This window comes from Atheta coriaria, unplaced genomic scaffold (assembly GCF_025399875.1).
Source record: "Atheta coriaria isolate IRGN ID8LTWV9N9 unplaced genomic scaffold, Caltech_Dcor_3.1 hic_scaffold_8_pilon, whole genome shotgun sequence".
NCBI classification, from domain to species: Eukaryota; Metazoa; Arthropoda; class Insecta; order Coleoptera; family Staphylinidae; genus Dalotia; species Dalotia coriaria.
Genome location: NW_027045450.1, coordinates 6,764,464 through 6,791,844, shown reverse-complemented (window position 1 = coordinate 6,791,844; position 27,381 = coordinate 6,764,464). Strand labels below are relative to the sequence as shown.

At 40.3% G+C, this 27,381-nt stretch overlaps 2 protein-coding genes across 3 annotated transcripts; one reads left to right on the top strand and one right to left on the bottom strand.

Annotated features, from left to right (window-relative positions):
- Window positions 1-742: 742 nt before the first annotated feature.
- Window positions 743-14,508, top strand: LOC135797142 (zinc finger protein Lobe). Of its 2 annotated transcripts, XM_065309353.1 has the most exons (6): window positions 743-953; window positions 3,728-3,946; window positions 10,576-10,769; window positions 11,035-11,177; window positions 11,230-12,307; window positions 12,365-14,508. In XM_065309353.1, the coding sequence occupies exons 1-6, from the start codon at window positions 917-919 to the stop codon at window positions 14,000-14,002; spliced, it is 3,309 nt and encodes a 1,102-aa protein (XP_065165425.1). In that variant the 5' UTR covers window positions 743-916; the 3' UTR covers window positions 14,003-14,508. The 2 variants fall into 2 exon arrangements, with proteins under 2 accessions (XP_065165425.1, XP_065165426.1); XM_065309354.1 differs by lacking the exons at window positions 743-953; window positions 3,728-3,946 and adding an exon at window positions 9,837-10,159.
- Window positions 14,509-22,815: 8,307 nt separating this feature from the next.
- On the bottom strand, window positions 22,816-26,808 carry LOC135797144 (uncharacterized). The gene is made up of 4 exons (XM_065309355.1): window positions 26,599-26,808; window positions 26,182-26,252; window positions 25,685-25,956; window positions 22,816-25,615 (listed from the first exon to the last, which is right to left on the bottom strand). The coding sequence occupies exons 1-4, from the start codon at window positions 26,676-26,678 to the stop codon at window positions 24,632-24,634; spliced, it is 1,407 nt and encodes a 468-aa protein (XP_065165427.1). The 5' UTR covers window positions 26,679-26,808; the 3' UTR covers window positions 22,816-24,631.
- Window positions 26,809-27,381: the final 573 nt, after the last annotated feature.

Sequence of the window (27,381 nt, the reverse complement as noted above, 5' to 3'; positions counted from 1 at the left end):
AAGTGTTTACTTAACTTTACTTAGAAAACATTTGCTCAAGTAAGTTATATGTTATGAACATAAAAATATGTCGCAAAGTGTTATTTTTAACGAATAAATTAGAAAAATCTAAATTAAATCGGTTAATTTAGTTTTCCTTTATTAATTGAAGTCCAAAAAAAAATGTAATAGAATAGAAGCTTGAAGTTATTGCTTGAAAAAGCTCAAAAATCTCATTGCTTATATTAAGTAGTTGATTCATTCGCGCCGAGATGGCGCTGCAATGCACTTCGGAAACCAATATGTTTCGGTATTTAATTGTTGACTCTCACAACAGTCGAGTTCGAACGTTTGAGATAATATCGCGCGTGTTTTGTTATTTGCTTCAAGAACTTTGTTATTGTTTTGATTCGGAAGTGAATTCTTTTCAGGTGAAATCGCAACGTTTCGCCGTGTGTAATATTATTATGTAATTATTATTAACTTTCGATAATACTTTTTAAAATTTTTGTTGATACTATTAAACAGTTTATTTTATAAATAATACAACATAATATTTAAATAATGAGTGTGTACGGGAACATGTGATGTTGGTGTAATTATAGAAGATATGGTAGAATTCGGGGTAGGAGGCAAATGGGGGGCGCATCCAGCGCGCTTGGAGAATTCCCAAGAGACGGAAATGCGCGCGCTCGACGGCGGCAGCGGCAGCGGCGGCGCCGCCGAACCGAACGCGCCGCACAGTCGGCCGGCAACGCGCAAACCATCCAAAAGCAAGAGCGGCGCCGCGACAACCACCAACCGCGCCAGCACAACGTGCTCGCCGCCAACTAACCTCCGCGCGCACGCCGCCGTTCGCGCGCGCGGCCGGCGGCAAATCCAAACCCCGCATCGTGTCCGCGCGCGTCCGTGTTGAAATGTGCTGAGGACGGACAGCATGTCGCGCAGGAAGCAGGCGAATCCGGCGAAACTAGGTATGTGATTAAAAATTTAGTTCGACTCCAGGTGGCGGCGAAATTAATCGCGCGTACGGCTCTGGCGCGCTGCTCCGGCGGCCTGGTCGATGCCATATCGAGTACCCCAGAGAGCCGGCGTCGAGGGGGCAGCGCGGCGCAAGGGACGCGCGGGGGGCGGCGGACGGGGAAATATGCGCGCTCCCATGATACGCTCCCGAGGGAGTCGTATACCTCGCCCGCTTCGGGCGCACATTCGCAGCGCCGAGCGCCGCGCATCGCGTATAAACTACTAATATTACGAGCATGCACGCTGCCGCCTCCACACCGCGCTCTTAAAACCTACACGAGAGGAGATCCTTCAATTAAAAACGCGCACGTACACAACTTTAACTTGCGCATTGTCCGCATACAAATTATTTTATTTTTTGCAAAACTACAACTTATTATGAAACATTTTATTTTATGTATCACTTTGTATAAGTTCTTTACGTCGCGCATTACCGGACGTTGAAGTCCCGTTGGAGTAGAAAAACGAGTTGCAGCAGGTAGCAGGAATACCCAATGCACACGGGTCCTGTCTCCTGGGGTGCGAAAAGTCACGGAGCGTCAGGACTGTCGCATGTCACGAGGTCATTTGCACATTTGCACGTTGCAACCAACGAAAAAAATTCTAACCCAAAGAATCTGCGTTTAAATATTGAGAATCTAAAAATGGCTCGCCGGGATTTAATCCGTACGGTTCATAATTTACGTGCATTCCTAATCCTAGCGTGCAAAAAGACAACTAGTTGCTCTCAAAGGAGTTGTAAACCTGTACCGAAATCTATTTAAATAACACCAGATTCAATGCTTAACATTTTGAGGATTAAACTCTTATTTTAATAACAGCGGTGTCTTAAAATAATAAAATATTAAGTTTCAATATACATGTATGTATATTCAGTTGCCTACATTTGGTGTAATGATAGAAGTATCCTTCGAGACTTGTGAAATAAATATTGGTTGCATTGGCATTCTGTGAATAATATCTGAAGAAACAAATGAATGTCACACATATACAATGTGTTCGCATTGTAGTAAATTTAATTTCAACCCACACGTCTGTATGTTTCCGGTTAATCCACACAGGTATCGAATAACTAAATAATACACAAGGTAACGCGAGGCTATGCAAAGGTGTGGGGGCGGGTGAGCGGGTGGCGGCGAGGAGTCGCTTAGCCCGCACATGGAAATAAGTCTGCGAAGGGATTGGAAGATTGCGCCGCCGCCGCTCCCGTTGGGACATACATAAGAAATGAGATAAAATAACCGGCAAAGGCGGCGGCGGCAGCGGCGGCGGTTGTGATGGCACGCCGGCACCCTGGCAAATTGTCATATTTCCGTCTTCGTCTAATTAGCATTCGCGTAGAACACGGAAGTAGTAGTAGTCATCCCGAGTTCAATCCTCATGAGAATATAAAGAAGAATGCATTATGATTGTACAATATATTGACCAATATTATTAAGATATCATTACGATTACACCTGCATGTGTGATATGGTTGTGAATGTGGATGATTTAGCATTTCGCAATTTGGGCGAATATGACAAAGTTGCGTCGATGTGATTAATGGCAGCGTCCCGCGGGAGGTGGCCGGCAGATGCGCCCACCGCCGTCGGCACCGCCAACTCTCCGATATCAGCCCCGTACCAAATCCACCGACAGTTCCTACCTCCAGAGAACCGCCGCGCGGCACCGAGTGAGAAAGAGACGGAAAGTGAGTCCCGCGGGACACATGCTTCGCGAGTTGTCCAGGACAGGACTCGTAATATTCCATTCGAGTGTATACCCGGTGTCAAAGAGGAAAACACGTCATATAAGGTGTGACAAGCGGAAAAACACTCGGTTCCACAGCGTAGGTGTGTGTGTTGTGTTCGCCGGGTCCCAGGTTGGTAGGTAACTCTGGGGATGGTCCCGTGGGAGCGGGCGCTCGCCGGCGGCGGCGGCGGCAAAGTACGGCGTTATACAGCTCTCGCCATACGCTCGCATGAATTCGCCGTTGCGCGGCGGCAGCGCCAAAAACTCTGATTAGTTCAATTCCCACGAGGGGGGAACGCGAGCGCACCGCGCCGCCTCCACTGCCTTCGCTCTCCCGCCAGGGCGCACAACATCCGTTACTTTTTAAACCGGTTTTCTTACATACTTATATATACAAACTTTTCCGGCGTGGCGCATAAAAAATGAAAATCCAATAATACTAAAATTCAAATTCTAAAAACATAACCTAAAAATTACATCGCGTTGTATTATTGTAGTTTGAGGTTAGGTTGCGCTAGTTTTATTTTATGTCACTTGAGGGTGACACTGTGTTCTTAATTAGGTCCCTCGGGTACCTTTCTGGAACCATATTGCAAAACATGCGACTGTGAAAAGAACACAACGGCATAGTTTTGTTGTTTTGATTATATTAGTCCACTGTCAAATAGTGTGCAGCAAACTGATTAAGTAAATGAAGCACGCTGCGAATAAACAAAACGCAAGGTGTGAGGATAGTTTGAAGTCAAGGTGGAAGGTGGAGGCGGCTATTGCCACCGCCGACGGCAACGCGAGGCCGGGTCACTCGAGACGGCTCGCGCGCGCTGCGGCGCGCTCGCGAGAAGCTTCGATTTCCCCGAGGACGGCATTAATTTTCTGCCGCCTTGCGCATATACTGTACGCGCGGGAGTTGCGCTCCAACGCCATCTACAACTTGCATAACTTTCATATATTGCCGGCGCCATTTTCTTATTATTTGTTTAAAAAATGATTCCAGGTGAAGCCGATGGTGTCCCAATGGTTCCCATTGGATCGGATGGTAAAGAGCAGACAAGTGAAGAATTTTCTACGATTGATGTGAAGGAAGAAAATGTGGATGATGAAAATGACAGCAAAGGGCAAATACCTAATGGACGTGAAGATGACGATGAAGAGGAGGAAAACGACGACGATGACCTCGACACTGACGATGACGACGATGGCAGTCTGCTTAATGGTGAGTGTTCGTTTCGCACAGACCCTTTTTGTGACAATTATCAGCCATGACGTGTGACAGCTGCATTAAAATTGTAAATATTACATTAGCAAAAGAAAAGGGTGATTGTCCCTTTGTCATATGTCAAAATCTCTCCATCTCCAAGGACTTCCAAAAATACATTCATTAATTCTAAACACATTTTTGCAACTAATGAAGATCGCAACATAACCTTCAACACTACCCCTACTCGGGTGTGATGTGTATGGTGGGTTGCCGATCGTCGTGAAACATTCAAATCGCATATATTTTTCAACTTTGGCGACCTCCGAGATTGTGTGAAGGGTCCCCCGTTGGGATTAAACCACCACCCGCTGGCAGGCCCACCCTTGCTACCCCGCAACCCTCCCTGCTATCAACCTACCTACCTGCTCTGCCGGAATACGTAATCAGTGTAAGGAAGCATCGGCGCGGACATTCAATAATGCATGCGCGCTTCGCGTGTGCAAATATTTTCGCCGGAAATGCATTCAACATTAATAAACGCTCGGCGCCTAATGAATGAACAACAAGTGCATGCCACTTGCCAACGCGGGCGGCGCATTTTCGCGCATTAGTCTCGTGTTAATTATCGCGCAGCGTTGCGGCGGACGAGTTTGGAAAACCTCGTGATCTCGCGGACGTGTTAAGTGTAAAATGTTGTTACGTCCGGCTGGGACCCACACCGCTGGATTTAATTGAAACTTTGTGACACCGATATGCCTACGAATTCACTAGCTATCTACGTGAGCGGCGGGCACTTTTGGACGTGAAATGACCATGCGCCATCGTCCATCGATTTGGACATGGAGTCAGTGGGAGTCGGGGGACGTGTGTGCGGTGTGCCGACATGCGGTGACACCCCATAAATATGTCAATGGTTCAATCTGACGATTAGTGTGATTAAAATTTACGTTTTACAAAAAAACATTTTTTTTTATTATTTTTTGTTTTGTACTTATGGGTGAACTAGCTTTAACCCGCGGCTTCGCTCGCGTTGAATCCATCAAATAAATATTAGAAATCATTATACATAGTTGAAACGGATTGATAGAAAGAATGTATATTTCACTGCTTGGCAAGGATTATCTATGTGAAAAAATTACTACATGCAATAAAGTTTTAAATTTTAGATGGAATGCTAGATGGCGTTAAAGTAGTCAATTAGCCCGATGCAGAGGTATTATTGGCTAAACAATTTCTTTATTTTATTTAAAAAATATTTTTTTATTAAATAAAAAAGTAGCCTATAGCCATTCCGGGACCATCGGGGACCACTAAGAATATGTGTACGGATTTGATGTTGACGTAGCTGTCGGTAATACAGTGTGATGGTACTATAGTACTTAGGTGTGAGCTTCATTGCTAAAATGCTAGATGGCGTTAAAGTAGTCAAATAACCAGATGCAGAGGTGTTAGTGACTAAACAATTTCTTTATTTTAATTTAAAAAATAATTATTTTTATTAAATAAAAGGTAGCCTATAACCTATCGGGGACCACTAAGAATATGTGTACAAATTTTCATGATGATCTGTTAAGTAGTTTTTGCGTGAAAGCACTATAAACTTCAGGACATACGCATTTATAATATTAGTAAGGATAATGAACCGGAAGTAAATTAATGCATGGTGATGGCATTGGCGGCGTTTGAAAAATAAAATTCCCTTTTTCGATTTGTTGTCAGTTGTCACACACATATGTTGTCGCTTTGTGCTTTACGCTTTATTGTTTATTGGAATAAGCGTTCGGCGTCGCTGCGTCTCCTCGTCGGACAATTGCGGCGGTGGCGGCTGGCGGCGGCGGTGGTGGTAGCGCGCCCAACCCCGAACGCAATAGCCACCCGGGGACCAGTTACAAGGCACCAGTAATGCATTGAATTAGACAGTAATACAACGGCGGGCCGATTGCTCCCCGGGCGCACGCGATGCCCATCCAGAGACGCTCCTTCATAAACCCTGAATTAAAAAAGGAACTCGCGCGGCGGTTATAAGCTTCGATTTTGAATTCATTTCCAGCGGCTGCGCTGGTTAATCTGAGAAGTCCGAGTTAAATTCAAGTTTGGCGCTAATAAAAAGCACGTCCCCGAGGTGGGCTCCCAACTGAGGTGTCATAGTAGCAGCGTGCAGCGTATAGAAACAAAACTTTAGTGCTGTTTTGTGGCAATATCGGCTTCTCTGCGGGCCCATTGAGGCATTGTTTCGCCCGACAATAACAACGCCGACTTACAAGCCCCTCATCGTGTTCGCAACCCGCCCGACGAGTGTTTCATCAACGGACCGCACCACCATAACCTCAATAATTTTTTTTTTGTTTTTCAAAATAAGTCTTTGTGGATTGACTCAGGTGGTGTTCGGTTGGTCTAATTACGAACATCCGTATGCCTTAAGTTAATTCCTTCTTTCGAAGGTAGTATCTGCACTAGAAGGTAGAAAACATTAGCAGTGGCATTATGGGTGTACGGAGGGCCATTCCGGACGCCCTGTTATGGTCGCATGGGGAGCGCGCGCTCGGCCGACCCGAGCAATCAAAAACGCGCCATCCGCCCGCCCCCGCCGCCTCCACCATTTCTGCACACAGATTCCGAAAAACATCCACCTCTGCTCTCTTGCAAGCTAAACGGGGAATTAAAACTTGGCTAACCCGGCTAACTTTCTTACACTTTCCCACCTTAACTCGCTCGGCTCACCCCCAGTGGAGAGGCACTTTCAAAAACTCTTGTCAATCACGCGATCAAAAGCGCTGTAAAAAACAAAGCGCAAAGGTAGACGTAAACTGCGCGCCGCAATCAAGAGGCACCCCTTGATTGTTCGCGCACATTAACAACACACAACACACAATATCAACGGGGGGGTGCTATCATGTTACCCTACAACCGGATTGACGCCACAATGGGCGTCCGTTCGACCTCGTTCGTATTTATCTTGTGGGAGTTTTATTTGCGTCGATCGAGTTTAACTCGCGCGCTGGATTTAAAATATCAGATTACGGCGGATATCAATCATTCATTAAGGGATTCTTCTATCACGACAAGAAGAAGGAAAAGAACACCAGAGAGTTATGGTTAATAATAAAACAGGAGAATCCGGATCTCTGGATGTGGATCTCATGCTGCTGCCTCCGGTCGAACATGAGGGGGTTGAGGCCGGCGGCGGCGAGAAGGCGCGAGGCGGCCGGCGGCGGGGCGCACTTGCATATCATCTTAAAGTTTAATTGAGTCTTTGCGCTCGGGGAGGAAGCGACCGAGATTGCTTGGGGATTCCCCAAGGAGGCCGACGAGCGCGCCTGCTCCGACACCCGCCGCCGCCAACACCACCACCCAAAAATACCCCCACACATATATATAGGTTGGTTTAGATCAGAATGACTTACTTAACAATGTCAAAAAATGATTACTTTTTCCCGGTTACCTGTGAATTATGAGTGGTCTGTGCGCAAATTACAGATCTACATAGATCAAAAATGAACTTCTTATCACTCTCCAGAGGGGCGGAATAATTAGTAAAGATTAGATTTGTTCGAAGAGCTGGGAAAGTAGATAATGCTCGCGGGTGGCCCGCGGGAAAAGAGCGCGCGCGACTTCTACCTGCTAAAATATTACAGATTTGTCTTGAGATTATCATATTAGAAACTGCCGCCTTTACTACCGCCTCCACACTGTAAAGTCGCAAAGTCAGTTCCAGCAAACCATCTAGGGAATCAGTCACGGCTTTGCAATTTCGACGAATCGCTCGTGTAAGCTGTTTGGAAAATCATTTTTCCACTGAATTTCGCCTCGGCGCGTGAAACATTTTTTCTCTCAATGTGAAGCAACAGGTCGAACTTTATCAGACGCCAAATGGACAATGTCAATCGTTTTAAAAAAGCTTATGTTTGTTTTCAGTTACTTAGATGTGTTAGATGGGTGGTTGGTACTTGTTGTGTTTTGTGTTAAGGACATTGTACGCTAATTTCGCCCCCGATTTTCAGCCTCCCCTACGGATAGTTGCGTTAGTAATGCCTCATGTACTTCGCCATTATTACTTGCGCAATGTTTGCACTTACAAGGGCGCCCGCCGCGAGCGCTTAATGAAGATGTAGCTGCCGATGTCACGTGGGAGCGGCGTGCAGAGGCGAGTGGCATTCTTTCCGTTTCGCATTTCCATTCGTGACCGTATTGATATATTGGGAGGGTGTATGGTGCATTGTAAACACTGGACATTATCCACATTCAATTTTCGATTCAATTCTCTGGAACTATTCATAGCCCATTTATTCTTCAGTTAAATACTCATAGGGAACAAACAAACACATAAAACTACTGAAAAATTAAATAAATGTTAAGTTTGGTTATGTAAAATGTATTTTGAGGTTATGTTGATGTTTTTTTGTTTAAATTTTATTTAACTTGATTGAATTGGCAGGTGTTTCCCAAAATGTGCAAACGCGTGACGAGATTACAATACCGGTGTTAATTTAAACGATTCGATGATGCGCGGCAGTGATTTTCACCTGTTTTGGTAAATAACACGCGTCGGCGTGTCACCTATTTGAGGGCGTCTTCATGCATAACGATAACGCACCTGCTCGTGTTTAATCATCCGCGACTTTTTTGTTTCAACCGCAGAAGAAAGGTTGCTTCTGCAGAGAAGAGAAGACATTACCGATTGCGTCGGATCGTGACCGTTAATCGAGCTGCATTCAAGCGTAACTCACAACTCCACATGATTAAAATTTAATTGAACCAATTTACAAACTTTAATACTACAAGAAAACAAACAAAGAAAATGAAATAAAAATTTATTTTAAGTTATTTTTTTGTAACACGTCCAAAAAGCTCTAAATTCATAAGATGACATCGATTAGAAGAAATGCACGCAACACACGATGCACATCACACAAGGAAACGTGCGACGTGTGTGGATTATTAACGACGCATTACTTTTTCCCCCTTTTTGAGACGTTAATTCAAACATCTGAGTGAATGCGCGGCGCGCTGCGCGTAGTGATTGACGATCACAACTTTATTCTCAATGTGAATGTGAATCTCGATGACCGTCAGTCCCACCAGCTGTAAAAAGAAGGAGAAGCAAAAAAAAGCGTACCTCAACAACACACAGAGTAGTAGTGACTTATTTGTAATTTGCACATTTTGCACACTTCATTTTCATCTTCGGACGCACATCGTTTTACACTTTAGATTTTTCGATCTGTGCTGATCTGGTCTAGGAGCAGGGTATTAGATGTGATCGCGGAATCTCGTTTCTTCCCACGCTCTATATACGGCAGTCGCCGGCTCCCGAGCAAGTATACCGGTAAAATTGCTAATGGCGGGCAGCGCCGATGAGAAGCTGTTGGTACACGTATGTGTTGCAGAGCGCTTGCTCGCCGATGTGATGTGATGTGAAATTGCCGCGGTGCGAAACAAGAACTAGACCTAGGTACTTACTTATTTACGAGAACGTACTTGCTCATTGCTATTATTATTGCGCACCAGCGCCAAATAGGAGCTAAATTTACACCTCTCCGCACTTCAGCGGAATGTTAATCATGAGGAGAGACTCTTCAACTCGAAATCAATCACCTCATTGCTGTCTGATTGAGCATTTATTGGAATAAAATAAATTTTCATAATTGAATAATCAATTTATTACATATCTAATTGGAGTAATTCTCATGTGATCATCATAACCTTCGATGTGGATTATTTTGTAGAAGTTATATGTAATGTTTCGTAGAGGTGGTACTGGTACTTAAGAACGCCTTCTTCTTGCACTTTCTTCGTGAGTGCATGCGTGCGCGACCGAGCGTGTGCCCCATGCCGCGAATGGGGTGCACGCGTGTCGGAGGGGGCGCGCGAGACCCCACAGACCGGAGCCAGGCTCCCACTTTCCTCTGCGCCGAAGAGGCCACGCGAGATCTCCAACAAACAAACAAACATCAAACGGTCTCGCGATACCAACCCGGTGACTTCACTTTATACCTCAGAAAGTTTTTACTTAACTTAATACACTTCAACTCCATTCAAATATAAAGTGATTTAATTTAAATGGCACTTTAATGATGCTTTTTAAAATCCAACCGGAACGCGCAAAAAGCACTCGATTAGAGATGCTCATCGAGAAGATCAACCAGCAGTCCGGTAAGGACCAACCGGAAGTGCAAACAGGGCCCCAGGTCGAAAGTGATACCAACACAAGAAAATCGACAAAATCAGGTACCATTTCGATATATGTTGATAAAGCGTTCGATGCCAAACCGTAAACGAAAATAAACAATCTCCTAAAAGGATGCGCCTGTAGATATATATTGTAATGTGTAGCGTAATGTCAAACCGTGAATCATGATTCGCATACGCACGCACGGCCCCGCCACTCTTTATAACTATCCATCTCAATTTCGAGATGGCTCGTCGCCGTGTGGCATTTCATCAAGCCATATTTCACTCGATTACGTTTTCGTCGGCGCATGGAAATCTCCCCTTATTTCGGAAAAATAACAACCTTAACGAAACGAACGCGAAAATGGGAAACCATTTGTCTGCATTACACGAAATTCCACCAGACGCCATTTCTTTACGTTAGAGGTTAAAAATATCAATGCGTTAGGTTATGTTTTGTATTTCATTCACAGGCCAAGGAAGTTCACCACTAAGTAGTTCCGATCAAGCATCACCAGCGTCATCATGTCAGAGTTCATTGAGTGACGCTGCTGATACCGCCGAAGAGGGTGGGTACACCCTTGGTGCGACACCTACCACTCCATACGAGTGCGACGTGTGTAAACGTGCCTTTGCACGCTCCTCACAACTCAGCAAACATATACAGGTCAGTTAAATATTAAATGTTACCAGGTGTGTTGCATGTCGGCATGTACCTGAAGTCAACTCACGTCCGCCTATCAATGGCACCATCTTGGTCCCGAAATAAAACGGGCGGTGTCCGAAAGATGAAACGCGGTAGATGGTGTATCTTAATATGTACATCATGTTTGCACCGTTTAATGTGATAATACGATGTAGATAAACGTAAGGCACCGCATAAACATGTGTGTTATGAGTGTTTCTTTTGTTTGTCGGATCTCTGGCGACAGACCCACACCGAGCAGTTGCAATTCAGTTGTCCCTACTGTCGGCGATTGTTCAAGCACAAGAGATCACGTGATCGCCACACCAAGTTACACACCGGTGATAAAAAGTATAAGTGTTTACATTGCGAGTCGGCATTTGCAAGAAGGTACGTCGAAAGTTTATTACTTGAAAGTTATCTAATTGATTGACATTCGCAGTGATCATTTGAAGATCCATATGAAAACGCATGACAATAAAAAACCGCATCAATGTGATTTATGCAATCGTGGATATAATACTGCGGCGGCGCTGGCGTCGCATCAACAGCATCACTCGAAACAGGAAACGCGTCGGTGTGGTAGCAGTAATAGTCGTAGTAGTATTTCCGGAAGTTCCCCGAGTCCCGTAACGCTTCTACGTTGTCCCAACTGTAGCGAATCTTTTGATAAGACCGAAACTCTGCAAACTCATCAACAAACCTGTCGAAAATCTTTAGAATCATCCGAAACACCTCCAGTGACCAACGCAGCGTTGAATTTACCTAAAATTGCGTGCATGTATTGCGGAAAAGATTTCCTTAGCATGGCTCACATGTATTCTCATATTCACGCTGAACATCGCGCGATTTATATGAATAACTCTGCTACGCCACAGCCAGCGCCATTAGATCTCCACTCACCAAGTGATACAAACGTTGAAGATTTGTCGCCGAAGACACGTCCTAGTTCCACACCTACGTATGCGTGTGATCGTTGCACGATGAGGTTTGATTCCTCGCCACTTTTGCAAGAACACGTGGATAGCGTGCATTGGACACGTTATAAATACGAATACGATCAGAAACCTACGGATTTAAGCCGGAAGCGACGTCATGAGGATGATTGCGCCAAGTCAGATAAACGTCTGGCGTCTGAAGCGGCTAAACAAGATGGCGCTTCACCGTATGAGGCTAATGATAAGCCTTGTATTTGTAGTTATTGCTACGCGCAGATGCCTAATTTTAAAATGTTTCTATTACATATGGAGACGCATGTGATTAACAGTGTAGCACCTGTTTTACCACAGAAAGCACCAACGTGTCCATTATGCGGAGAATCCGCGAAGAATGCCCTTGAGTTAGGACGGCATATTTTTGGACATGCGATAGCTAATGTAGCGGCGTATTGTTGTCATGCGTGTAAGAAACCATTTGATAAGGTGGAGCATTTGAGGAAGCATCTGATGGAAGCGCATGCGCAGACAATATATAAATGTACCATTTGCAATGAGACTTTTGATAATGATCAAAGCTTGCAGGTATAATATTATTATTTTTAATATAAAAATAAATATTTATTTTATATATTTTTGTAGGTACATTTTGGTAACAAACACGCAGTTGAATGCAAACACTTCCGGTGTAATTTATGCACTGAGCAGGTATTCCACGATCGTTTAACAGCCGAATTACATGTGAATATGAAACATTCACTTGCATCTCCACATCATCCCGCAGCTACTGTAGCAGGCACCCCAGGAAACCCTGCGTTTTTAAATTTTCTTCCCGATTTGGACCATCATGAACGCAGCGCTCCATATTACCAATGCCCGTTTTGTCAAAAACTATTCAAGGACGAGTACCTACAATATGTGCATATTCTCCGTGAACACAATCATCGCCTTGCTGGTGGGATTCAACCAGAGTCTAAACAACAGAAACATTCGTTAGACTCTGCAAGATTTCGATGTAATGTCTGTCAAAAAAGTACTGCATCTGAAGCAGATCTAGCCACGCATAAAAAACTACACCATGCAAAACTGCGCACTGTAAGTTTACAATGTGCGTACTGTAATGAACACTGTAAATCAAGGTCTGACCTGGAACACCATATGAAGACACACCAGGTGGCTGCGTCTGGAAAAGGCAAACATAAATGTAACATTTGTGATGAGATTTTCGCCAGTGCAACAACACTAGCTGAACATAAATTATCACATTGTAAAATAGTAGCTGGGAATAATTGCACCCAATGCAAAACACTTCTCACTGATGAGATGTGTTTCTATAACCATCAACTACAACATGGTACATCATCCTCCGGTGGAAATTCAACTAAGAATATGTTGTCACTACCTGCTAATTGTATAGTGTGTTGTCAAACACTACAAACAGACGTGGAGATAAAACTTCACGCGAGTTTTCATCTCAGGCATTTACGTCAACAACCACAGACACAACATCAGAAGGAATACCTCTGTGCTGTTTGTAATAAACTATGTGATGCTTCGAATTTACATAATATGCATTCGGTGTATGTGTGTAAGGATTGCGCAGCAATGGCGCCACTTGCAAATGGCAACGGTAATAAATCACCGTTGAAATCGCCTCCCTCCAAATCACCTTCGAAGACCAGCTCACCCCAAATTAACAAAGAGAAACATTTATTTGCTTGCCTGAAATGTCCACGAACATTCACCAGTGAAGAAGAGACTCAGAATCATGCAAGTAGTCACTTACAGGATGAATCAACAAGTTCATTGGAATGTCATCTGTGTAGGAATGTGTTACCTTCAGCGCTCAAACTGCAGGTACACCTTATCGAACACAACTTTATGGGAATAGGGCAGTACCGTTGTTATGTTTGTTCATCAGTATTCACAACCGCGACTGGATTACGGGGACATATTGTAGAACATGGTCCTGATCATCGTCCCTATGAATGCTCAGAATGTACAACCAAGTTTTACTTTGAGACAGAATTGGAAAATCATAAATTTATGCATTTGCAACAAGCGAAGATTACTTATGAGAAGTACATTGAGTGTTCAAGGTGTGCCACTTCAATACCAGAAGTCACTTATTACTCCGAACATGTGCATACTTGTACTGCGAGTAACGGAAGTAATCACACATCGATTGTAAATATTAAAGTGGAAAACAATGTGGAGTATGAGATTCGCAGCGATATTAAAACTGAAGCCGGTAGCGAATGTAACACGCCATTGGTTTAAGATTTTAAATTTATATTTAAACATTTTTTAGTTTTTTTCTACGAGAGAGCAAACAGAGTAATATGTACTTAAATTAACGTAGGTAGAATTTGTGATACTGCATCTATTAGTTGGCTGCGATATGGTATGAATATGATGATATTCGCACGTCATTTGCAAACATAACTTCAATTCTGTAAATATCACCGTGCATACATAATTGCGTCAGGGCGACAATGTTAGTTCCTCTTGATAATATTTGATGATGACGCACATTACATTATTTTTTACAGCGCATTGGGGAGACTGATGCGTTCACGTTAGTTCTGTATGCATTCGCGCGTTGATTTTTTTGCATTGTTTGTACAAATTGTTTTCATGTTGAGATATTGTTGAACGCGAATTATTGAATATCGTATACATACAGCAACCGTCCACATCCCAAGGTCCATACACGTCCAATCTTCATTTTTGTCACATACATATTGTGTTATTTATTTCGATATGTCAATAAATCTTTGAACAAATGTGTGATTATTAATGAAAGGTTAATTAGGGTGATAATGGCATAAAATTGCGACTTTCTTGAAAAAAAAATGCATTAATGATTTCTTTCAAGTTCATTTGTTTCTACGTTTTGAATTTATGTTTCGCGTTGTAGTGTGAACCTGTTTGTGCCGCAGATAAATAAACGTAAATACCTAACTTCGCTTATCGCGTTCAAGGTATGTAGTACGATGAGTTGCCGTGGGATGTCGCTGTATGTACCGTTTAAGTCGCTGCTGCCCGTCGTCGGGCCGTCTTTGCTTCGCGTAGTGTCTTGCCGTCGGATCGCGCGTGAACATTCCTTGCGCGTCGTCACGATTATAGTAACTTTTAATCGGTTTGTTCGGTAGTTCCTGATAATAGAATAAACAAGAGGTTGTTTAGTGTTTTACAAATTAATTATCCTTTGAGAAACGATCGTAAATTGTGGAATAAGTGTTGTGTGGCTTGTGCGTGAGTGTAGTCCGTCGGCCATTGGAATTTTATTCGGAATGTTCTGCGAGTTTCGGAGTCGTTTATCAAGTAAGTACGGAATCAAATAATTTTACTTAGACAAATTGGCATAAGCTCTATAAGTCACGGCTCCGATTTAAAAGTTAAAACACGTCTATTGATTTTTAATGACAGGCATTGCAATAAAAAAAACATTGAGACGGATAGAATAATTGTTTTCTTGCTTGTTTCAGTACTTGCCATTGGTAAGTTTATCATTACATAAATTATTCTATTTCTAAAAATTTCCCGTCTGAAAATCTCAATTATCGCGCATCAAAATTATCATACGTTCATTAAAACGAGGAATTAAGTGCATTGCACTTGTTTTATTTATTAAAGTAAAGATTCCTATATTTGGTATCGCATAAAACGTAAACATCTATTTCTTATCGCGCTGGAATTCGCATCGACGACCGTGTTTCTTTGTCATATGCACACAAACCAGTTTGCATTTTATTGCACATTTCTTGAGATATACTTGCATAATGTAGCCATAAATGTCTGTAGAATACAGTGTTTTACATTAAATTTGGATATCTTTGCTAGTTGTAGAATGGCACTCGTGTCCGTGTGAGATCGCGCGACTTTGTACAGCAGGTTTTGTTTTTGTCAGTTGCTTGTTTGTTTACGGTCTTGAGTCTGTGTGACGTCCAAACTCACGTGCTGCATGAAACTTAAGTGCCTTGCATTTGTTATTTTGAATAACGTGATATTCAGTTAATCGAATTAATGTCATATCTCTGGAACTACCACGAGGTTTTGACTTTTTTCTATGTCCACGTATGGGGAAACAGTTGTTATTAAAATTGAAGTTAATCGGCTCAGTTGACCTGAACTACCCGAAAAACAGCTACAAGTTTAGCCAATATTTTGCACATTTTCAATGTTTTGCGATGGAAATTTTGTCATATCTCGTGAACTATCGGAAAATTTGCCGTTTTTTCTTTTCCAACGTGTAGAGAAAGAGTTCCTGGTTAAAAATAAGTTTGTATCAACCCCCTCAGTCGATCAGAACTAGCCGAAAAACACCACCAAAGTTAGGCAATATTTTGTACTTTTTCATTGTTTTGCGATGGAAATTTAGTCATATCGCGTGAACTATCGGGAAATTTACCGTTTTTTTCTTCTCCAACGTGTAGAGAAAGAGTTCCTGTTTAAAAATAAGTTTGTATTAACCCCCTCAGTCGATCAGAACTAGTCAAAAAACACCTCCAAAGTTAGGCAATATTTGGTACATTTTCATTGTTTTGCGATGGAAATTTGGTCATATCTCGTGAACTATCGGGAAATTTCTTGTTTTTTCTGCTCCAACGTGAAGAGAAAGAGTTCCTGTTTAAAAATAAGTTTGATTCAACCCTCTCAGTCGATTAGAACTAGCCGAAAAACACCTCCAAAGTTAGGCAATATTTGGTACATTATCATTGTTTTGCGATGGAAATTTGGTCATATCTCTTGAACTATCGGGAAATTTGTCGTTTTTTCTGCTCCAACGTGAAGAGAAAGAGTTCCTGTTTAAAAATAAGTTTGATTCAACCCTCTCAGTCGATTAGAACTAGCCGAAAAACACCTCCAAAATTAGGCAATATTTGGTACATTTTCATTGTTTTGCGATGGAAATTTGGTCATATCTCGTGAACTATCGAAAAATTTCTTGTTTTTTCTGCTCCAACGTGAAGAGAAAGAGTTCCTGTTTAAAAATAAGTTTGATTCAACCCTCTCAGTCGATTAGAACTAGCCGAAAAACACCTCCAAAGTTAGGCAATATTTGGTACATTTTCATTGTTTTGCGATGGAAATTTGGTCATATCTCTTGAACTATCGGGAAATTTGTCGTTTTTTCTGCTCCAACGTGAAGAGAAAGAGTTCCTGTTTAAAAATAAGTTTGATTCAACCCCCTCAGTCGATCAGAACTAGTCAAAAAACACCTCCAAAATTAGGCAATATTTGGTACATTTTCATTGTTTTGCGATGGAAATTTGGTCATATCTCTTGAACTATCGAGAAATTTTTTGTTTTTTCTGCACCAACGTGTAGAGAAAGAGTTCCTGTTTAAAAATAAGTTTGATTCAACCCCCTCAGTCGATCAGAACTAGCCGAAAAACACCACCAAAGTTAGGCAATATTTTGTACATTTTCATTGTTTTGCGATGGAAATTTGGTCATATCTCGTGAACTATCGGGAAATTTGTCGTTTTTTCTGCTCCAACGTGAAGAGAAAGAGTTCCTGTTTAAAAATAAGTTTGATTCAACCCCCTCAGTCGATCAGAACTAGTCAAAAAACACCTCCAAAATTAGGCAATATTTGGTACATTTTCATTGTTTTGCGATGGAAATTTGGTCATATCTCTTGAACTATCGAGAAATTTTTTGTTTTTTCTGCACCAACGTGTAGAGAAAGAGTTCCTGTTTAAAAATAAGTTTGATTCAACCCCCTCAGTCGATCAGAACTAGCCGAAAAGCACCACCGAAGTTAGGCAATATTTTGTACATTTTCATTGTTTTGTGATGGAAATTTGGTCATATCTCGTGAACTATCGGGAAATTTCTTGTTTTTTCTTCTCCAACGTGAAGAGAAAAAGTCCGTGTTTAAAAATAAGTTTGATTCAATCCCCTCAGTTGATTAGAACTAGCCGAAAGACACCTCCAAAATTAGGCAATATTTGGTACATTTACATTGTTTTGCGATGGAAATTTGGTCATATCTCGTGAACTATCGAGTAATTTTTTGTTTTTTCTGCACCAACGTGTAGAGAAAGAGTTCCTGTTTAAAAATAAGTTTGATTCAACCCCCTCAGTCGATCAGAACTAGCCGAAAAACACCACCAAAGTTAGGCAATATTTTGTACATTTTCATTGTTTTGCGATGGAAATTTGGTCATATCTCGTGAACTATCGGGAAATTTCTTGTTTTTTCTTCTCCAACGTGAAGAGAAAGAGTTCGTGTTTAAAAATAAGTTTGATTCAACCCCCTCAGTCGATTAGAACTAGCCGAAAAACATCTCCAAAATTAGGCAATATTTTGTACATTTTCATTGTTTTGCGATGGAAATTTGGTCATATCTCGTGAACTATCGGGAAATTTGTAGTTTTTTCTTCGCCATCGTTTATAGAAAGAGTTGGTTCACCCTGTTCTTTGGCCGAAAAACTTTTAAGTAAAAAATAAGATCCGGTTTTTCGCCTGATAAAATTTTAACAAAAAAATTCGACTGAAAAATTTTTAACAATAAAAATCGAGCAAAAAATTTTTAGTAAAAAAGGTCGAACCTGTTTTTCGACCGAAAATTTTTTAACAAAAATGATGTGCGGCTTCGTTAAACTCGGATTGCATATACGCAGAGGTAAAGCGTGAGTGAAGTTCCGTCGGTTACTATTTTGCATTATGCGCGCATTTCATCGTTCCTACAATGTGCGTAATTAAGGTTCTCACAATGACCGGGAAAACCCACTCCCCACAACTATTCCAACTTTTAATTCCAAAAACAGAAATCTGAAATAATTGGAATTTTTAAATTGTTTTCGGATTTTGAAAGAAATTATTATTAATTATATTACTATTAATCATTGATCATTTAGACTCTATTTGCAATTTTAATAAAAAGATTGTTTGTACATGCCAATAGGGCCTTAATATGTAATTGTGTTACTGGTTTCCGATTCAGAATTTAATCGAAATTAAAAGTACCATGCATAGTACGAGTCCAATTCTTCTCATGTTCTGCACTACCACACTGAAAGTATCAGTGTTTACAAACAAACAAGTTTTTGTTATCTCGTGCAATTTTTGTGCGGTCGCCATGCGGTCGCCATGCGGTTGGCTTGCTTACCGCGTTAGTCTCATTTTTGTCGTCAGGGGTTCTGCACGCACATTTTCTTCATTATTCTTGAGTTCCTTAATTTATCTACGCATTGTTACGTAATATTTCGATGCATTTTCGCGATTGTGCGCGAGTGATGTCCAGCGTTCGTTAAACGCTGATTGTACATGCGTGGAGGCAAAGCGTGAGTGATGTTCCGTCGGCCGCGGATACTATTTTGTTTGATACGCGTATTTCATCATTCCTATAAAGTGAATAATTAAGGTCTTTGCAAGTTATTGGATATGACAAAACGCAAAAATTTATTTTGCATCAAGGTATGTTTACGTATTTCATCAGGCATTTGCAAATCAAATTAATTTATTAATTGACTTTACTTGTTTTTACTTTAACCGCGTGGTCTTCAAGCACACAAATGATTTATGTCGCTGTTGCAACACCTGTCGTTGATTTGCATTACGAATTCAATACATTGTTTCATTTCGTTTATCGGCCAAACTAAAGAGATTAAAATTGCCGTCAACTGCGTTCTTTATCTTCTGGCGGCTTTCCGGGCTGGTCGCCAATTGCTTTACATGATTAAAATGTTCTATTGTTATGTTTTGTTCCTCTTTTACTTTTCTTTGCTTTCCGTTGCAAACATTTTGATTTTTTTAAATATTCCTATAGTTTTCTTCTTATATTATCTTGTTATTATAGCCTTGTTAATTGTTTCCATCCGCTTTCCCACTTAAATCTTAATTTATCTTTGTGTATCACCCAGTAGATATATTTTCTTTATGATTTAATATAATAATATTTATGTTTGGGCGTTTTACTTTTAAAACTTAGTGTTTTCTTTTGTAACACCCTGTATACTAATTTCTCGTGGTGAATTTGTCAAAAGGGCAAATATATATGTTATCCTAATTATAATTAGAATTTTCTTTTAAAATATTGTAGTATTCTTTTTGCATCACCCTGTATATTAATTTCCTTTGATTTTACTTTGACTGTGGTTTTAGATATATGTTTCCCTTCTTGAATTTTGCATTTTCTCTTTTAATGTTATTTTATTGCTTTTGGAACACCCAGTATAATAGTTTTCCGCAATTCCGCGAAAATTATGCAATATTTGTTAGTATTTTATGTTTTTTATTGTTTTGTTTTACCCTTGGTACTTGTCTGCATATACGGGGCTATACTGCTCGTATAACTAGATTCAAAATGGCGGCCTATATATTGTTTAGTATTATATATTCCAGGTTTTCATTGTATACATGTTTCAATAAAGAAATGTTAAAAGTGACTGTGCGTCTTATGATATGCGTGTACCCCTTCTATCATTTCAGGTACAGAATATTTCTAAGTGTCCTGTTTCAATATGGTGACATGTACTCTGTTGACTTGTATTCTATTGTTAATAAAGAAATAGTAAGATATATTGTCTTCTTTGATTTGTATGAACGTCTTCAATCATTGCAGGAAGAGTTCCCTCTCTCAGGGGATGATCCCCTCTATAGAAATTGTTAAGGTAACCTGTATGATTTGTGTACTCCTTCTCTCATTTCAGGTACAGGTCATAACTTGTAAGAATATTTTTAAGTGTCTCCTCTCTTGAGACGACTTAAAACTTAGAAATATTCTTACAAGTCCTTATCAGGATTGTCCTTATAAGGAGTTCCCTCTCTCTGGGGATGATCCCCCACCATAAAAATTGTTGATATGCCTGATAATTCCGGGGATGAAGCGCAGAGACATCGTAGCTGTAGGTTGGGCCGGGAGCAATGGACGCATCGAAGCAGTGGGCGATCGACCAGAGCTCTCTGGGAGATCGACCTGCAGACTGTCTTATAACGACACGTGCCAAAAAATTTAAAAATCCGGCCACCCCTGTTCGGAGTGGCTCCTTTCCTATTCTCTCTCTGCTCTCCTTCTTCTATTCTGGCTCCTGCTTTTCTTCTTCTTTTCTGTTGTTTCTTATTACCCCCATTCTCTCCGCTCCTGACTTACTTCTTTACTTTCTCATTTTCATACTTGAACTTCGTCGTATTTATATTTTTGGTTTACATATGCAACCAGCATTACTCGAATTTATTTTTATTTTTTAGAAAAATGCCCGATCTGGGATTCGATCCGAGGACCTCGAGCATGCTAACATATGCATGTACCACTCGACCACCGAGTGTTTATTACTTAGAGAATTTGTTTCTTCTATATACCTATATCATTTTTAAAAACTACATGCCTCAAACCCACCTGTGCTTGTTACTACTTAGAATCAAATGTGACTTAAAAGTAAATCTGAAAACGCCAGAATGAACACGAAGGATAAATAAAAGCAATAACATACACTCAAATTTTGCTTTCCAGTTGGAACTCATTTATTAGAAAAACAAAAATTGTAACAGTAAAATTATAAAAAGTTCAATATGACATATTATTAAAATGTGTTTTACTGACCAAACAAATCAAACGACACAGATACTAACATGAACGCAAATATTTAAAATTATTGGTTGACAATCCAATTGATGCTACTAATTCAATTACACTTCACTTAACAAACATCTGAATTAGTTATTTCCACGACTGATGCGCGCTCAGAAATTAAAATGACAATTGGCGTTCGCGCGATGAAAAATGCCATGCCACTGTTAATGCGGTCAACACAATTGTCGAATAAAAATCTTAAGAAACTTAATGCGTCGTGCAAAACAAATGAATAGAAAACGCGTGCACCAGACATAGCAGCGCATCGTGTTCTCAGCAAAGAAAACGTTGGAAGGAAATATCCGGGTGCCGGTTGCCGTGGGAACTTATATGAATAAACCATTTTCGCGTATGCACGCATTAAATGAATGCTCTCCAAGCACGTAAAAATTTGGAAACAAATTTAACCGACTAGAAGCTGAATCAAACACGCGAACAACACAACGGCGCACACCAGACTAAACAGGTGATCGAATTGATAGCAACAACAAATGATGGCGACACTAGCGCCATCTAGGTGTCGAAGTCTAAACCTATTTACAAACTGTAATAAATTGTCAGATACTAGTGCCATCTAGGTGTAGCGGTCCATAGCTAGCGACAAACTGTAATAAATTGTCATTCGCTAGCGCCATCTGGGTGTATCAGTGCAAACCAAATGATAGCAATCCTCTAATTTGCAGAAAGCTGTAATTCAGCCATTCACACTTACAGCTCGGCCTATTTTATATCTAGATTAAGCAAAATTTAAATTGGAATGGAAATTACCTTACCGTTTTGATTTCTGCTACTCTGCAAGGCTCTGGGCGGAAACCAAACGCTACAAAAATAAATACATACAGAAAATTGTTATATAAATTGTTTTTCTGGTTGTAAATGTTCTTTATTTATGAAAATGCTAAGTATTTCGAGGTGGCATTCGGTCACTAAAGCCCTAAATCAAAAAAAAAATCAGTGCCCCGAAACACAACAATGCAATTTTAATGAGTTCTGCGTGTGCAAATCACAAAACTAAGTCATGAATGTAATAAAGAAATACAATACTTACAATCTGAAACAAAGAATGGCTCTCCTGCAAATATCCATTCAGTTGACAAAGCCCTAAAAAAAGCAAAAATCAGTGCCTCAAAACACAAAGTAGATATAAATAAGCTTATGTGTTAATTATAAACAATATAATGAAGAAAAACTTAAATTCTTGACTCACGTGTATGTGAACAAAACCGCGATGTAATCAGGTGATCATACCAACACTTCAAAAAAAGAATATTGTTAGAAAAACAATAATTTTAAGAGATGGTGAATATTAGTATCGTTTAACGACAATAACTAGTGAGAGTACAGAGTTTACTTTTGCAATTATTATTAAAAAATAGTTGTTATTGTACACTCAAGCATTGTCAAGTATTGTGTCAAGTATTGTTGTGCAAATTGTCATGACTTACCAACTTCAGCGATGGACAGGCGTATTAACAGAAAATGACCACCGATATTAAACTCGCACCCAAGTGTATCCACATTTTGTTCGCGTTTATCGACAATTACACGATTTACTACAAATAAACACTGTCAATTGATCAAATTTAATACGACATGCCGACTCGAATGTACGTATAACCTACACGCAAGACACGCCGCGACTGAAAGCCTCGCAAGCGTGCGCCAGCAGCTCAAAGAAGCAACGCATGCGCCAAAGCATCCAGGTTCAACTCTGCTCTGCAATGTCTACAATGTCTGACCTTGCAATTTTTACACCCCAAATAATCTGTATTCAGGGGTCATTACGAAAGAAACGTAATAATCTCTTAAAATTGTCTATACAAATCCATCGCATTAATAACAAGTGACGCCTCGTCATACATAATGCATTAAATTTACATGACTTCATTTTGATATATAAATACAGATAGACCAAGAGCCAGTGACGGCCAGACTTTCGTCATTTTAGGAAAGATGAAATTTTGTCCATGTGTTTCTCCAGCACAGGTAAGAACGATCCCCAATTATGAAACCTGGATCGTGGTTCCTTTGGCAGTTAACAGCCAACAAAGATGTACACATGATGACCTATGTTTCGTTATTTTAGCAAACTCCATTTTTGCATATTTTGTTTGTCACATTATTATAACATGCGCTGCTCATTGCCAGTCACCTGGTATGGTTCCAACCTTAGCCAGACACCCCTAAAGTATATTATATTTTAACTTTTTTTTGCTTTCGTTATATTAGGAAAGCTGAATTTGATACACATTATACAGAGAGCTATGAAACTGTGTTTTCCAGCACGCCAGACAGTTTGGTCGGTTCTATCATCTTGCCAGACGCATTGAAAGTGTATAAGAGTTGCAAAAATTGAATTGTTTATACATGAAATTTTCGCATAATAGTAATTTTATTTCAACAAATATTTAATAATAATCCATATACAACATATATGATTCGCTCGCAAAAATTGTTGAAGTAGCTCACTCTTGCAAGGTGGTAAGCTGCTAGCATCAAAGTTGCGCAATTTTTTTTATTAAAAGCTTCAGTTAAATTGATTTTATTTTATTTTTGTATAAACGGACGGAGCAGGCGATATTGATAACGATCAAACATCGGACTGGAGTTGCAGTGATGGCGAAAATGGAGATATCGATAACAGTGATGATTATTATTAAATATTTGTTGAAATAAAATTACTATTATGCGAAAATTTCATGTATAAACAATTCAATTTTTGCAACTCTTATACACTTTCAGTGCGTCTGGCAGGATGATAGAACCGACCAAACTGTCTGGCGTGCTTGAAAACACAGTTTCATAGCTCTCTGTATAATGTGTATCAAATTCAGCTTTCCTAATATAACGAAAGTAAAAAAGTTAAAAAAAATATACTTTAGGGGTGTCTGGCTAGGGTTGGAACCATACCAGGTGACTGGCAATGAGCAGCGCATGTTATAATAATGTGACGAACAAAATATGCAAAAATGGAGTATGCTAAAATAACGAAACATAGGTCATCATTTGTACATCTTTGTTGGCTGTTAACTGCCAAAGGAACCACGATCCAGGTTTCATAATTGGGGATCGTTCTTACCTGTGCTGGAGAAACACATGGACAAAATTTCATCTTTCCTAAAATGACGAAAGTCTGGCCGTCACTGGCTCTCGCTCTAAGATATGTTTCAAGCACACATAACTTCTCAACTGGAAATTTAATAGGAGTATCAATAAATAACTATGCAATTGCTTTCGATAACTAAGTAATATAAGTAAGGCACCTATCAGCTATAATTAGTAATGACTGTTTGCGTTCCGCCGCACGCTTTGTTGCATTTTATCACTGCATCTCACTACAAATATTAAGGCTATCACCCGCTGACCCGAGCATTGTCTCCCTGCCCAATTTGTGTTTGCGCATTTTCGGTGTCGGCGCCTTGTTGCTATCCAACTGGTCGCAGGAACCAGTGATGAACAACGTCGTCTCAGTACACTGATGCACATCCAGATTATCAGTGGATCCTGCGATGAATATAGACTTCCGGTCAACGTAAGCCACATTATCAGAATTGCAAATCACATCGACATCGATATCACCATTATCTTCCGGTTTCTCTTGCTGTACGTCAGTAGATACAGTTGTGTTGTTTATTTCAGTTGACTTTTCATGCTCGGGTGTATCACAGTTTACTTTATCTTCATTTTTCCTTTCTTCTGGCGTCGGTTCTAATTGCTCTTTAATTTCAGTATGACCATTGCTTATTACTTCATGGTGTTCTTGGGATTTTGGGGTTTCATCTTGTATATTATTATTAATTTCTTCAGGATGCACATCTTCCTTTACATCCACTTTTTCTACCACTTCTTTATTGGTAGTAGTATCATTATCAGCTGCATTTTCATCTTTTTCTTCTGTTTCCGGTTTGCTAGTATTTTCTTTAACTTCAGTTTCACTCTGTACATCACCATTTACTTTAACTTCTTCCGTTGAAGTTATTGTTTTATCTACTGGTGTGTCCGTGTCTACGGAAACAGGTATAACCTCACTTAGAGGTTTATCATCTTTACTTTCTTCGCCTGTTTCATTCACCTGCTTATCCGTAACTACTACATCAGTAGTTTCTGTATCACAAAACACCTGCTGAATCTCTTTACTTATCTCTTGAATGTCTTTCAGTCGCTCAGCATTTTCCGAATGCGCGTCTTCATTCTCTGAATGCGTGTGCGCAGTCGTCGAATAATCAGTGTCATAAGATGTATAAGAATCTATACTCCACTGGGAATTATTATGCTCACCCGGAACGGTTAAATTATTTCGAGCACCCTAAAAAAACAACAAAATCATTATAATTTAAAGGGTAACGAAACTAGGTTATGAAATTAGGTTATTTACCGGTGGTAGTGGTGCTCGTTTCTTACGTCGTCCCCGCCTCGCGGTATCCGACACTTTTACTGCCACACCACCCTTGGTATTTTCTGATTTGTCATCTTCGTCGAACGGATTGGGATTATTCACATTCCGTAAATCCATGGTGTGTGACCGCGCTACCCGCTCCGTAAACCTCGACCGGGGCAACATTTCCGGCGTCCCGGTCGTCCCGATGATTGTCTCGCTTCGCGGCACTTGCACGCCATTAGTCTTCTCGCCATGCCGTAATCGCGCTTCTAAAATAAACAAAATCGCAGGATGTACACCTACTTTTCGCACTTATCAAATAATACCAAAGACAATTTCATGAAACGAATTCAAACACGCTTATCAGGGCGTAGAAAATATAAACCACTTGAAATTGCACATGATTAGAAGCAATCACATTAGTTTTCGTGTGTAATGTGTATAAAAATAGACTCCAACACTCCTTAAAACTTATATTACATAGTATATAATACCTGTTTGTGAATTTGTGGTCGAAACTGAATTACGGTCCTTTGAACGATCCTTTTTTCGAAAGCGTATATTACTGAAAAATAAAAAAATAATGTTAAATACATAATTAAAATGCACGAACTCTATTCTAACACTAATGTTTTCGGTGGTTTGGTGTTTTGTTTACGTAATCAGCGCCATCAACGAAAATAAAACCGGCGCGTTAAATCGAAACGCAATGCAAAGGTCATATCAGTCAATGCATTGTTGTGACTGCGCGCTCATTAATTCATCAATTCATCAACTCATCAATTCGTCGTCGACTTAACAAGCGTGATTGTCATGTCTTATCCTGTCACGCGTCGTCAATGATGATCTAATTTGTTCATAAATTTGCATCTCTATAAAAATTAGTCATGTTTTTAAAAACGGGTACTTACAAAGCGCTCTTCATAGACCGGAAGGATTCGCGTAAACCGCTGCGTTTGAACGGGTTGAGATGATCCGGGTATTCCGACATTTTGTGTATATTATTATAATGTAAACTTTCCAACCGCGGCGCGACTTGGCGGAGAAATTTTTAACACTCGTTTTCTAGCGTAAATACCGTGGACGCGACGCGAAGGTTGGCTCGAAATTACTAAGCGAATGCCAGATAATAAGTACGAAGGCGAATCGTGTGATCCCACTCCTTTTGGCAAGTGACGCAACGATGACGCATCGTATATATCGGCTAGATTGTAATAATAAACAAGTCAGAAATTGATTATTTTTTACCTGCACGGCGCGGTGTTCCAGTTTAATATCAGTGGTACCACGCACGCAATAGTGTCGCGTGTGTTTAATACAAAATCAATGTTGTTTAAACGCAAGAAAGTTTTTTTTTTAAATTTAATTCATGCAAACTTTCTGGTTGCAGTGTGCAACAGTCTTCCAAGGTCAATAAATTCTTTCAAGGTCCATTTGCCGCAAACCACGCAAAAGTTATTTCTTAGATATGCAACCCAATATACACGATATTTATTTAGGCATGTAATTAAACGAACTTTATTTTTTCGATATTTAACTTGTAAATACATTAAATGCACTTATAATAAATGTTTGCACTTAAAAATGCAGAACTGAACTTAAAAATAAATATTTGCACTTTGAAAAATGGATTCCACTTGAATAAAATGCTTTCCACTATGAAATTAATACTTCGCACTTATAAAACTTGCAAA